General features: G+C 40.1%; 1 protein-coding gene across 2 annotated transcripts in view; it reads left to right on the top strand.

The window, feature by feature from the left end:
- The window catches only part of DAAM2 (dishevelled associated activator of morphogenesis 2), a 74,968-nt gene that overhangs the window by 44,700 nt on the left and 17,461 nt on the right, over positions 1 to 12,807 (top strand). Inside the window, exons 13-15 of one of the 2 annotated variants that reach the window (XM_019613511.2) lie at positions 4,242 to 4,349; positions 7,444 to 7,476; positions 10,561 to 10,667. In XM_019613511.2, coding sequence (XP_019469056.2) covers positions 4,242 to 4,349; positions 7,444 to 7,476; positions 10,561 to 10,667 — 248 coding nt within the window. The remainder of the gene's footprint in view (positions 1 to 4,241; positions 4,350 to 7,443; positions 7,477 to 10,560; positions 10,668 to 12,807) is intronic. The other variant, XM_031552406.1, reaches the window with a different exon arrangement.

The raw sequence follows: 12,807 nt of genomic DNA, 5'->3' as shown, positions 1-12,807 counted from the left end.
GTCGAGGAAGTTCTCCAGCAGCACGTCTCCTATGATGTCCAAGGTGCTGGATAGATTGAACTGCAGTAGATCTGTGCATACTGTTGGTTCAGCACAACTGCAGTGGTACTAAATACTGTAAGACAGAGCTGCACATCGCCAGGGCTTTTGTGCCAGAGTTGCCCTCACTTGTGTATATGGTCAAAGGATGGACAGATTCAGTGTGGGCAAGGCAATGAGAACAGCTTCCAAACCCAGCTCCTCTATCCTGACAGAAGCAGTCACCAAGGAGAAAAAGGTGACCTCTTTCTCTACACCATTGTTTCATGGCTATGAGGCTAGCTGCTCTGCTTGTAGCATGATTACAGTTTTGACTCTCAGAAATAAAACTCTGAAGTGGAAATATAGGAGAAGAACTGGATTCCTCCTGTTCATTTTCTGCTACCTTGGTTGCTTTCTCCTTCCCTCCACTTCTCTCTCTTCCTGATGTTTTTTTTTTCTTTCTTTCTTTTTCTCTCCTTTTCTTTATGTCTTAATTTTTTTAAATTTATTTAGAAAGAAAGAAGTTCCTGTGTTGAGTTTGGATGGCTGCCTAGAAACCCAGGTTCTCTTTTAGACTGAAATTCACTCAGGGCCCAACTCAGGCATTTGGAATGAGTGTCCAGGGACCTCTGGAATGCCACAAAAATTCTTTCTCCCCCTCTCTCCTTTTCTTTAAAATAAAGTGAAGTGAAATATTTGCTGCACCGTCTGTGCTTGTCTGTCAAGGCCACGTGGGGGGTGTGGGAGAGAATGTAAGGTTGGGGATTTATTTTCCTTTGCAGAACATGGACTTAGTGCTCTGACAACAACAAAAAGGAAAGAAAGAATAACTAATATATGTATATATATGAATGTATATGAAAAAGGAGAGCCACAGGTGTTTCTGTTTAGTGTACAGTAACTGTAGGCTTATCCTGCCCTCTGGTTAGGAGTGAAGGCAGCTGTGCTAATAAAATTGAAGAGCTGGGTGGTGAGGTAGGTAAAAGATGCTATTTTGAGGAAGGCAGAATAGATTGAAAATGCAGCATAAGATAGAGAAGTTTTCATTTTGAGGTGTGTGTTAGTGTTTAGACCTAGTAAGGTCCTTGCAAAACTGCAGAGATACAGGTGCAGAGTTGCCTTGATCTCTGGGGTGCACTTTGTTATGGAGTAAAATGATTCCACTGGCCACTGAAGGCAGTGCATTTTGGTAATCTTCATCAAAGATCCTTGATTCCCTGATTCAGTACCAAGCACCCTCTGTTCACATGGATATGCATCCTCTGAACATAAAGACATGGGTAGGTTGGGTAGCCTCACCTTGCATTTTGTTCCCATTGCGGCATTTCTGCTGTGTTCTCCTCAGTTGTCAAAGTAACCACATATAAATTATCAAAGACTCAACTCACATACTGACAGGGGACAGTATATGTCAGACTTTTGAGCATGGGAGACTGAGACTTTATACAATGCATATTGAGGAAGTCTGATAAAAAAATACTTCCAATACCACATATATGTTTATCTTTAAAAACTCGTCTAGTTAACAAAGAGTTCAAGGGTATGTTTGCAATAGATACATGCAATATAGCAACGTGCAGTGATCCACTGTTGGAAACAGCTGCACTTGTGCAGAGGAGCGTGTCCAGAGAAGGACAACAAAGCTCATGAGTGGTCTGGAACAGAAGTCTTATGAGGAGCGGGTAAGGGAACTGGAATTGTTTAATTCGGAGGAGACTCGGGAGATCTTATCGCTCTCTACAACTACCTGAAAGGAGGTTGTGGTGAGGTGGGGGTCAGCCTCTTCTCCCGCAGAAGCAATGATAGGATTAGAGAGAATGCACTTAAGTTGCGCCAAGGGATATTCAGGTTGGATGTTAGGAAATATTTCCTCTCCAAAAGGAATGGTTAGGCACTGGAGTGGGCTGCCCATGGAGGTGGTTGAGTCACCATTCCTGGATGTGTTCAAGAAACGTTTAGATGTTGTACTTAATGTATGTCCAGATTCAACCTGGTCCAGATTAAAGTCTTAAAATGAAAATGAATTGAAACAGGTATAATTTTAACTTAATTTTTTTCTGGAAAGATGAAGATAAAACCTACTCTCTACAGTCCCTCTTGAAGTCTCAGACCCTCCTGTTCTGGCAGTTCTGCAATTCAGAGACCAGCCCATTCTGTAGCAGACTTTCATCATTCTCCCCATTCATGGGGAAACTGCACTTCCAAGAGAGTTTTACAGCCAGACAGGTAGATGGCAAGATTCTCAAGAGTAGCTGTCACTTGAGCCACATCCAAATCCAACTCTTGACATCCCCAGTGTTCTATCCCAGTGATGACTCTAAGGACCATTCCTGAAGTCATGTCCACTGGCTCCCCTCAATATATATTTTTCCATTTTAGTGTTTGATGGGACAATATGAGACAACGAGGAGCTCAAAGAAACACTCTCGAGTTCAAATATATCCCTCAGGATTTATAAAGCAAGGTTTATAAAGCCAGCCTGGAAACGGAATGAGAATGAACACCCTGTCTGGATGTTTCTGGCCAAGATTTGCAGTAGAAGCCAGAGTTAATTTTGTCTCCTATTCCTTTAGCTGAGATGAGCTTCTCAAACTTGTTTGTTGTGTTATAGTCAAAGAGTCATGTTTTTGCTGCTATGAAAGAGAAAGCCACATGATTGCAAGGAACAGTGCAAAGACATTGGTGAGTCTGTTCAGGGGTGAGTTCTGCTCCCATTTGGTATATGCTCTCACTGTAAAAAGCACTGTAGCAGTTTTAGCTGGACAGCCTTCCCTTCCCTTGTGCACTCACAGACTACCTCTGGAGGGAGAGTGTTGGTTATTCCTCTACAGTGCCTGCCCTGCCAGGAATTTCCTCCAGAACACTTCACACTTTTATTTCCCCTTCATTTCATCCTTCCATCAGGTGTTTTTCCTTGCTCCTTCATCCTTGTGGTTTAGCACATTTCCTTCATTCCTTTGATGACTGTGAATGGGAAGTAGAGCCTGTTCCTAATTAGTTCTGATAATGAAGTGTTAACACACTTTTTGCTGTGTGTAGGTGCAAGTTAGGTACTTCAGAGCTGGAGCCTGTGAGAGGGTTTAATTTCCACTTTTTGCTGTTCCTGGCTTTCTCTGCATTAGTGTTCTGCTGGCTCTTAATCTCCTGAGGTTTTCTCTTCACAATCCCTTCTGTCCATTTCCTTTTTCTTTTAATCAGCACCTTCCTTATTTTTCCAGTCAATGAAGTATATTAACTGTACACTTTATTAACTAAATGAACTCAAAGATACTGTGTTCAGGTGTGAAGAACCTTGAATGAGTGTGAATGAACGTTCTTCAGAATGAATAATTGCTCAAAGATTGTCCCACATCACGTGTACCTTAACAATTGCTGGGAAGGAGAAAGTAGTTCAGTTGTTGTGTCTTCTTTGCTGGCAAGGATTTCTTTCCTGAGAAGATCAACAGAAGACCTCAAATCCTCTCATAGTTTAGGGTCACTGCTGTCTGTGGAAGGTATCCCTGCTCATGGCAGATGATCTGTAAGATCTCTTCCAATTCAAATCATCCTGTGACTCTGTTATGAGTTAATGTCTGTATTATAGCAGCTTATTTGGTCTAGGGCTGATGAATAGCAAAGTTGGAGGAGTAACCTGTGCTTATCATGTAGTGTTTCTTTGCTTCATGCTAATTATCTTCTAGAAAGCTAGGATTCCCTAGTATTTAAGGTAATGTACTGCACAGGTTTCAACATTTCCAGTTAGTGTATATGATGCTCTCTCAGAGATCTGAGTATAGCTAATATCTGAGCCAAAGAACTCAGATGGACAGGGGAGATAATATAATAGGAAATCATTTGACTTCAAAGACTCAGGGCCTTAAAGGTAAAATAAAATCTTAGATTACTTTGGGCTTTAAACCAGAACACGGCAAAGTCTGCAGATGGGAATATGTATCTTGAGATGATCATGCACAGTGTACCCTTCCCAAGCTTTTTCGTCCTGATGGTGACACCTCTTTCTCATGACCACTATTATTGCATTAAAGGATACGTATTGTGGGATCATGGATATTGCTTGATTTTGCTAGTCTCTGAATGTGGCCTTTCATCAGAGGCTTGCTGTGATGGAAAAAAAAAGAAAAAAAAAGTTTAAAACAAAAATCAAAACCTAAGAAAATAGCACTGGATGTACTTATCTAAAAGGCTTTATTATCTCACGAAAATGTGACCTTTTCTTTCAGGAGAGGATCCATGGCACAATCTGGAATGAGATTGATGATTTAAAGGCATTCAAGGTGTTGGATCTAGAAGATTTTGAAAAGATGTTCTCAGCGTATCAGAGACACCAGGTAGGAGTGGACTCTTCCATACTTTGTCTTCCTTGAATATGTAGAGTTGGAAAGAATGCACATGCTTGATTCTTGCCCATCTGCAGTCAGGCTGCATCATTTGCTGCTCTGCTGCTATTAAAAAAATCACTGGACCAAAAGAAGTGTGGAGGTTCAGATTGGATATTAGGAAAAAATTCTTCTCTGAAAGAATGGTTAAGCACTGAAATGGGCTGATCAGGGAGATGATTGAGTTGCTGTCCCTGGAGGTGTCCAAGAAACATTTAAATGTTGTTCCTAGGGACATGGTTTAGTGAGGAGATATTGGTGGTAGGTGGATGGTTGGATTAGATGATCTTGGAGATCTTTTACAATCTTGGTGAGTCTATGATTCTATATAATGGGCAAAGTAGAACCTTCTGTCATCATGATACTTGATAGACAGCTCTCAGAGACAACACTTCCCAAGAGCTAATGCCCAATATGACCTCAGTACCCACTGGTTTCCAAAAGCTCCTGAACTTTATGCTCATGCTTGATATCTGTATTTCTCTTATATCTTTTAATTCTCTATTTCCCAATGAAAAAAATCTGTAGTCATCCAAGAACTGTGCAAGGTGACTGAATTAGCTGCCTTTTGCATTGTATCTTTTTTTCTTTTTGTAAATACCTGGTCCAACTGGCTGGGTAACAGAATCTGTCAAAATGAGAGATTGTAACACAAACGGCATACTATAAAAGCAACCATTTATTATAATGTCTTTTTTCCTCTCCTCTTTTTCTTGGAAAGCAAGTTACCTTCAACCCATCTATCTCCATTGAATTAAATTTAACAGGAGAGAGATTGTACTTGCACTCCCTGAACTCCTCCAGCTTTCATCTGTTTTTGGAATATGTTTGGAGAACTTCAATCTTTCCTGTTCAGCAGAATCAAATAATTTCTTTGGAATTTTAGGAAAAGACACAGACATGATTGTCATAAACAGTTGTATGATTAAGCCCCACAATAATAATGGTAATTTCATCGTTATCATTCACTATCTTATTCAGTACCTTAGAATGAATACATATAGCCCTTGCCTTTGGACTTTTCCATTCGTTCCTTTCTCTCCCTCATTATCATTTTTTCCTATCAGATTCAATAAACACAATGAATAACTTTTCTGATTTACTAGCTCACAATCATCTAGATAAGCATCACAACTTGAACTGTGAAGACTGCAATGTTGCCTATTGCATGATGGCATTTAATTTCTTATTCTGCTCCTGCAAATAGCTGTTGAAGTGTGTCCCTCTCTATCTCTGCAAATCTCATTCACTGAAATAAAAAACTAGTTCACAGGGAGGAAGAAAGGCACATGAAACTGCACTGCTGTAGAAGACTGGGTGTAGACCCTATGCCAGTAGCTTAGTTATAGCAGAGAGCTTCCAGCTGTTGTGAAAGTAGGCAGACTGCCATCTGTGGACAACAGCAGCCACTGAAGTGCCATTCTAATGTAGTGGTTTTGTGCTAGCATGTGGCATTTGAGGTGCAAACACTGCAGCTTCCTCACCAGAAATGACCTTCCAAAGCCTTGCCACATTTGTTACCCCAGATATAAACTCAAAAATGTACTGGTCAATGTACTGGTCTGTTGATTCTTAGTTAAAGACATAGTATTTATGGCTATGTTACCAACTACTGAAAAGGTGCCTGACGTATTCAGCTGTAAACTAGCGTGACCCTAAACCTAAACTTTCCCACTGAAATGAAGCCATCATCTCAGTGATCTCCGTGAGTCTCAGAACAGTTCTCTCAGTGCTTGTTAAGCAAATTTTATGACAGTGGCTCCAGACACTGGAGTATCACTTATGCAATATCAACATGGCTTTGTGCAGTTAAGTGTATTGATACCCTTCCAGCTTTCATTTAGTTTCTAATTTCTAACTTTTTTCATTTGTATTATGCTGTTATCACTTTAAGTAACGCTTTCTTTTTCATCCATATTCACTCCAATAAGAACTAAATTCCAAACAACAAATCCTCATATTTCCATTTTCTTTTTTTTATTTATTTTTTATTTTTATTTTTTCTAAGCTAGGCATCCAAAATTGCTTTTGAATCAAATTCTTATGAGAACTTTTCCAATTGATTCACACTTGGTCTTTTCTCCTCTTTTATTTTATTAATATTCCGCTCTGGCCAAGTATGTGTTTACCCTGGGTTTGTGACTTTTAAACTTCCTCCAAATGTCTGTAAAGAAAAATGTCAGTGAAAACCCTGCTCTTTTGCATCTGAAATGTTGAAGGAGTACAGACAAGGACATTTCTTTCTTTGCTGCTATTAATATGATCTTCGTATTTTTTCAGCTTCATTTATATCTAACAGCTTCTTTTTTTTCGATCTTTAAATTGATGAAGGATCTCTTCTCCTCTCTCAAGCTCAGTATGTCATTTTGGGTGGCTGTTAGGAAAAGGAAAATTGTTCAGTGTACAGAAGTTTGGAGTTCTTACACGTGTCTTTTGACTTTGCTCCAATCTGACTGTGTAATATTGACCTTTTTGTTCAGTATATGTGATGTTTTCCTGGAGTATGGAATAAGTCGTGAAATACTTGGTGTCTGTTAGTCAGTACCGCTGTTGGTTTTTTTTTTTAGTAGTTACACGGTGCTTTTGGCTATAAGTTGTTGGCTCTTAGTTGTTAAAGCTATAATGTGCCATTGAAACAAGTTGATACTATGAAAGGCAAACTGTGCCTGTAAATTAGGGGAGGAGAACTGACCCTTGATTTTTAACCTTGGCAGTTCTTTCAGTAAGGCTCTGGACTAGATTTGTAAAGGTATTTGAGCATTATCCTAGTTAATGTTTCTAGACATTTATGGTTTGGAAACTGAATTTATTCATTTCAGAAAAGACCTAGAACTCTTATTTCCATAACACCTGCTGATTTAAAGTATGTAAAGAAGTGCTGAAATACCTTTAAACCATGTGGGCCAGTATTACTTGCTAAGCATTTTATTCTCTTAGAAAACAGTGTGTGTCTAAATTCAGCTGCCTTGTTAAACTTGGTGTACTTCTCTTTGACTGACTTTTGGCATGTTTCCTTCTTTGTTATTTGTGGCTGCTGTCTGCATAGGACCTGCTAACTAACCCCTCTTCCTGCAAGCAGGTGAGTATCACTGTCTGCCTTCTGATTCTCTCACAGTGCTTGGGAAGGAGATGCTACACCATGCTGTTATAGGATCATGCCTCATATCATTCCAGTCTTTCATATGTCCTTATACCTCTGCTTCCTGGGTGGAGAAGGTAGTAAAAAAAAAATGTTGTCAGTTGTGTTAGCTCTGCTACAGAAAGATGTAGTTCCTTTCAACTAGCTGTAATCACTCTGTGGTTTCTCCTGGTGACTCTGTAGTTCCCGTTTGGATGATTCTGAGCAATAAGATCAGAGGCAAAGTATCTTTCATATTATTCATTATCTAAGCAAAATTTCTGGGAGAAACCTTTGAGAAGAGCAAGACTCTTACAAGGGGATTTTTGAGATGTCATGACAAGTGTCTCTGGTGGCATATAATGGAAAGTATGGAAAGCAAGAAAGTAGTTCTTACTGTGAGTACTCAGGGGACTGTAACTAGAAAGTTTCCTCTGTTGCTGGAAGAGACTAATAAATGCACCTAGGCCACAAACTGTTTATCATCGTGGCAATGTGTACCATAAAACAAGTCTGTGTGATAGTGTAGATTTTTGAATTTGTAATTAAAATCTCAAATCTGAAATACTGTTTGAAATATATAGCACGATATTAGTCCACATAGAAAGACTGTAAAGAATAATGGGATAGAATGTTGGGGCATTGTTTTGTAGATTGACAACAGCTCCAGATGTTCTTGCTCTGTGTGTTTGGCTCATCCCACAAAAGCTGGTCGCTACTGCCTCCTTGCTCTTCTTTTTCCACGTCTAAGAAAACACAGTCTACATGCAATCTGTTTTCCTTCAGTTAATTTTGCAATCTGGCTTCAGTAAAACCTGAAGCTTCATCTGCTTTTGCTTACACAGAACTCCAAATGTCTATAAATATCCCTCTCTTCAATATGAGTTGGAGAGAATATATTTTTAGATGAGACTAGGCCACTCCTTATGACCAAAGAGTGGGCCATGTCTGAATAGTTCAGGTATTCATCTCTGTTGAACCTTCAGGGCTGGGGAATTGAAACGGGATGGAGACTGTTATACTAATCCCTCCTGCATGGCTTTAGGGGAAGACATCTGAACACACTGCATAGCCAAGCCTTGAAATACACAGTATGTAGCCAAGCCCTGAAATTACTTTATTTTTTTTCTTTTTCCTTGGGATGGGTGCTGTATAATGGCAACCAGCTGTACTTGTCTGCAAACACTAGCTAGTGAGAGACAGTGAAGCTTTTAAATTGGGAACAAAGCATGGACCTACCGGTACCTTGCTTGCCTCTCACTGTTCAGCAGCTGCCTATCTCCCTATTCCTCTGCTCTCCCCCCCAAAAAACTGAGGAAATTCAGAAAAATTGGACATCTCTGCATACATCCTGGGGGTGCACTGCTCTTCTGTTTTGTTAATTTTCCTCAAAAATAATAAACTTGCTAAATGTTCATTTTTTTTCCTTCCTTAGAAACTCTTTTTGATTTGTTCAGTAGTTTTTTGTTTTCTTTCTTTCCCAACTAGACACTCTGGGCTTCTCAAGCAGAACTGTAGTATGCATGTCTTCGGTTAATGGATTGTACCTGCTTATAATGCTACTTCATATTGGTAGTGGCTCCCTGTAACACATTTGCCTGTGGTTGTATGAATCCTTTGTGCATCCAGGAGCAGCATTGTGGCTGTACCATGAACTAAAATGGGAAGTAACAGTATGAATCTCTCCAGGGTTTACATTTAAATTTCAGATGCTTGGGTATTAAAAAATCTCTTGAAGTGGATTAATCAGGAGAGCAGTAAACCCTTCAAAAGCGTCATATTAGGAGTTAGTAACTCAAAACAGACACTAATATAAGTAGGAGCTGAGCTGAAGAAATTTCAGTCCAAGGCATTAATTCTAGAACTTGCACACTTGTCACGGTCTTACATTTTTCCGTGGGTATTTGCTGTTGACCACACTCAGAGATGGGACACTGGACAGGACACGGATGGTCCAAGCCAGCATGTTTGCTGTTATGTCCAGTGGAACAGATCATGTTAATAATTTGATGGATGCATTCAAAACTGGATTATACTAGTTAGTTTCAAAATCTCAAGGAATGATAATATGAGTGTAATGAAAAGTCATTTTTAAAGAAACTCCAACAACAACTAGCTGGGAAGATAAAAGCCATCCTGTTTCCAGTTTCCTCTGCTGATTACTTGGGAGCTTTATGCACGATTATAACCTTTTATCATTACCTCTGCTTCTGTTTAAGGAATGGTGTTAAAAGATGCAAAATGGAATTACAGAAAGCCAATCTCTAGAAGTATAACAAAATTCATGCCTGATATTTAGGCAGGACAAGGAGTCAGAGACTTGTGGATGATTAGACTAGGTCTGCAATTAGTTTCTGTCTATGCTCTGTATCAAACATCTTGGACTGGTATTTTCCAGGGTGGTGAGTTTGGCAATGGGGATATACAGAAGACTTTGAGAAAAGTTGTTTTCTCCATATTTAATTGTGTTAATTCATTTAAAAAGAGAAGGTAGTTCAAATGTAGTCGTTGGTGACTTAGTAAAATGATGAAGGCCATCTTGCCTTACTGTTTGTATCTCACACGCAACATGAATTAGATTGGTCCAATGGCAGCTTTAAGAGATGATGAAAGGATTTCTCCTGATTGGGCTGCAGCATTTCAAAAGCACTGTGTAACCTTTGCAAAAGACATCCAGCTGAAGGATATGCTACGACACTAGTGGGCTTTACCATATGTCCTCAGTTTTTCTGTCAAACTAGACTTACATTAATAATAATCTACATAATAATATCACAACTGTTCATAGAGTTAATCCTATAAGTTAGAATCAGGTTCAGTATTTGGTGATCTTACAGGTGATAACGAATGACTCTTGTCTGTCTAGTAGTGCAGGCTCTACCTACATTTCTGGCCTTCATGCTTTCTTTTCTCATCATGCGGGTGGATTTGCCCAAATTGGGATTTTTTTTCATCGTACTGAACTAACTCCATCAGCATTGGGTGAGTAGATAAGGAAAAACATGATACTGACTGTCTTCCCCCCCTTTTTTGAATTATACGCAGAAAGAGATGGGTTCAACAGAAGACCTTTACCTCTCCACACGAAAGGTGAAAGAGCTCTCTGTGATTGATGGCCGGAGGGCCCAGAATTGTGTCATTCTCCTTTCCAAGTAAGTGTGCTAAGCCTTAGCTGACAGCATAAGCTGTGGTCAACACAGAGGCAAGAGGGGAGTGGAATTTAACAAATGGACATGTACTTTTTCTTACCTAGACCTGCTGTCCAGTAGCTGTAGCACTTCAAACAAAATTCTTTTGCAGATTAATAAGTGCACAAGTGCCTTTGTGAAGTGTTAGCTCTCTTAGTATGCATACATGCACACATATTTTGTTTATTAAGCAGGTAGACATAGAAACCAGGATGTATCTGAACACATCACTAGAAAGCTATTGGTACTTATGGGCAGATGAAATGAGCTGGTTGGCAGTGCTTTCACTTCACTTTAAGTGATGTGTCTCCCATGTGGTTTGTATGTCAATTAGCTCAATTTGTTCTGTATGTTGTTTTTCCAATGTTGCTGTAAACATCTTCTTGGAATACAGCAGTGTTGAGAGTGGTGATCATCTTTATCATTTTTGAAACTTGGTTAGAAAGTTGACAAATGTAAGAAAAGGTATTCAAGAACTAGGTCTTTTATTTGTAAATTAGGCTTACGGAAAGCACGATTCAACTTTGCATGCTCTTGTAATGACCCTATATTTTCAGATGCTGTGACATCAGGGCTACCTGTATGTTTTTCATGACTTTCTGCCAACCTGTGTAATGGGCTAGATATCTGTCACTGAACAGCAAATTTGTACAGGGACTGAACCACCTGAGAAACTTACCTTCCCTATCAGAGGCAGGAAGCAAGACTGGGAAACCTGTGGCAGTACTGAGCATGAAAACTGTTTCACTGATTAGCAGAAAATGTAGCTTTGTGTGATTGTCTGCTCTAGCAAGGTAACAGTTAAAAGCAATGCTGCAGCCAGACCACCAGGACTGGACTGAGTTCTTTCTACTGTTTGGTGAAAACCGTGGAGGTGCTCATTATGCTATGTATGTGGCATTAGCCTGCATGTCAGCAGGACCCCTACCATCCAAACCAGCAAGGAGGGAAGGCTTACATTTCTCTCTGTGCAGTAGTTGCCAATGCATGTTTTTGCTCATGCTGGCAGCTGACTGCAGGCTGGGGCAGAGGGATGTTGAAGGTATAGGGGCAACAGGATTTTCATGCTGTTTGACAGCCCTGTGAAAGTGTATCTGGGGCACGGATTAAGTCATGTAAGCACATGAAATGCTTCCTGGAGTGGTAACATAATGTGTACCCAGGTGGTTGGGCTGAGGTGGATCCAAAAAAGTGATCCATGAGTTGCTATGACACTAGTTGTCTATTTTTAAATATCTTCTATCCCTAAACAGGAGCAAGTATAGGTAGCAGCAGCATGCTTTTCACTTCTTCTGCCATGCAAATCTAACCTATCCTTTCCTAAGGAATTCTCTCTGAACAGTGAGAGAGAGACAAAAGACAGTCCCCATAACGAGTCATACCTCCTGTTGCCTCCAGAAAAGTGATCTTGGTGCACTAGCTTTGCATTTGAAGGTATGCAGCATGTGATCACTCCAGATGTGCCATGAAGCCAGTATGTGTTGAGTTCTAGTTTGGACTCAAGAGCTGAAAAGCTTCTCCACCAAGAAATAATCTGGTCTTATTGTTAGCAGGCCTAACAATACCTGCCAGTTTGCATTGTGCCCTGTTAACTTTGCTGTCACCACAGCTATCATTAACTTAGATGGTTTCATGCTTGTCACAGATAACTTCACATCCAGGATATATGAAGTATCTCATAGCTTGGACCAGCATTGCTTCTTCTCCCCAAATCTCCCTTTCAAAGGCAAATAGAAAAACAAAAATCTTTGGGAACTAAAATGGCACCTCTTACTGCACTTTCTGCTTACATGGATCTGTTGTTGAAGATAGCAATTGGGAGGGTTGGCTGCAGACAGTAATCAAAAGGATTATACAACCCCACTGCAGTTTTTTTCATTATCCATGTGCTTCCTCTTCTAGGCTAAACCCAAAGGGAGAGATGCTCCTAGCCAAGTCTTCCCTGGTTACTGCCATGTCCTTGCTTCTCCTGCAGTGCACCTTACACATGTGCATGTGGGTGTGCAGACACATGCAGTGAGAAAATATTTTAAAATGGTGACAAACAAAGAGAGTTTGAGCAACCCTGAGCTGCAGCCCCAGCTTTCAGGTTGCCACAGTATCT

Source organism: Meleagris gallopavo, chromosome 2, assembly GCF_000146605.3.
Source record: "Meleagris gallopavo isolate NT-WF06-2002-E0010 breed Aviagen turkey brand Nicholas breeding stock chromosome 2, Turkey_5.1, whole genome shotgun sequence".
In the NCBI taxonomy this organism is placed as follows: domain Eukaryota; kingdom Metazoa; phylum Chordata; class Aves; order Galliformes; family Phasianidae; genus Meleagris; species Meleagris gallopavo.
Note: the sequence above shows the minus strand (reverse complement) of the source record. Positions and strands in the feature narration are given on the sequence as shown.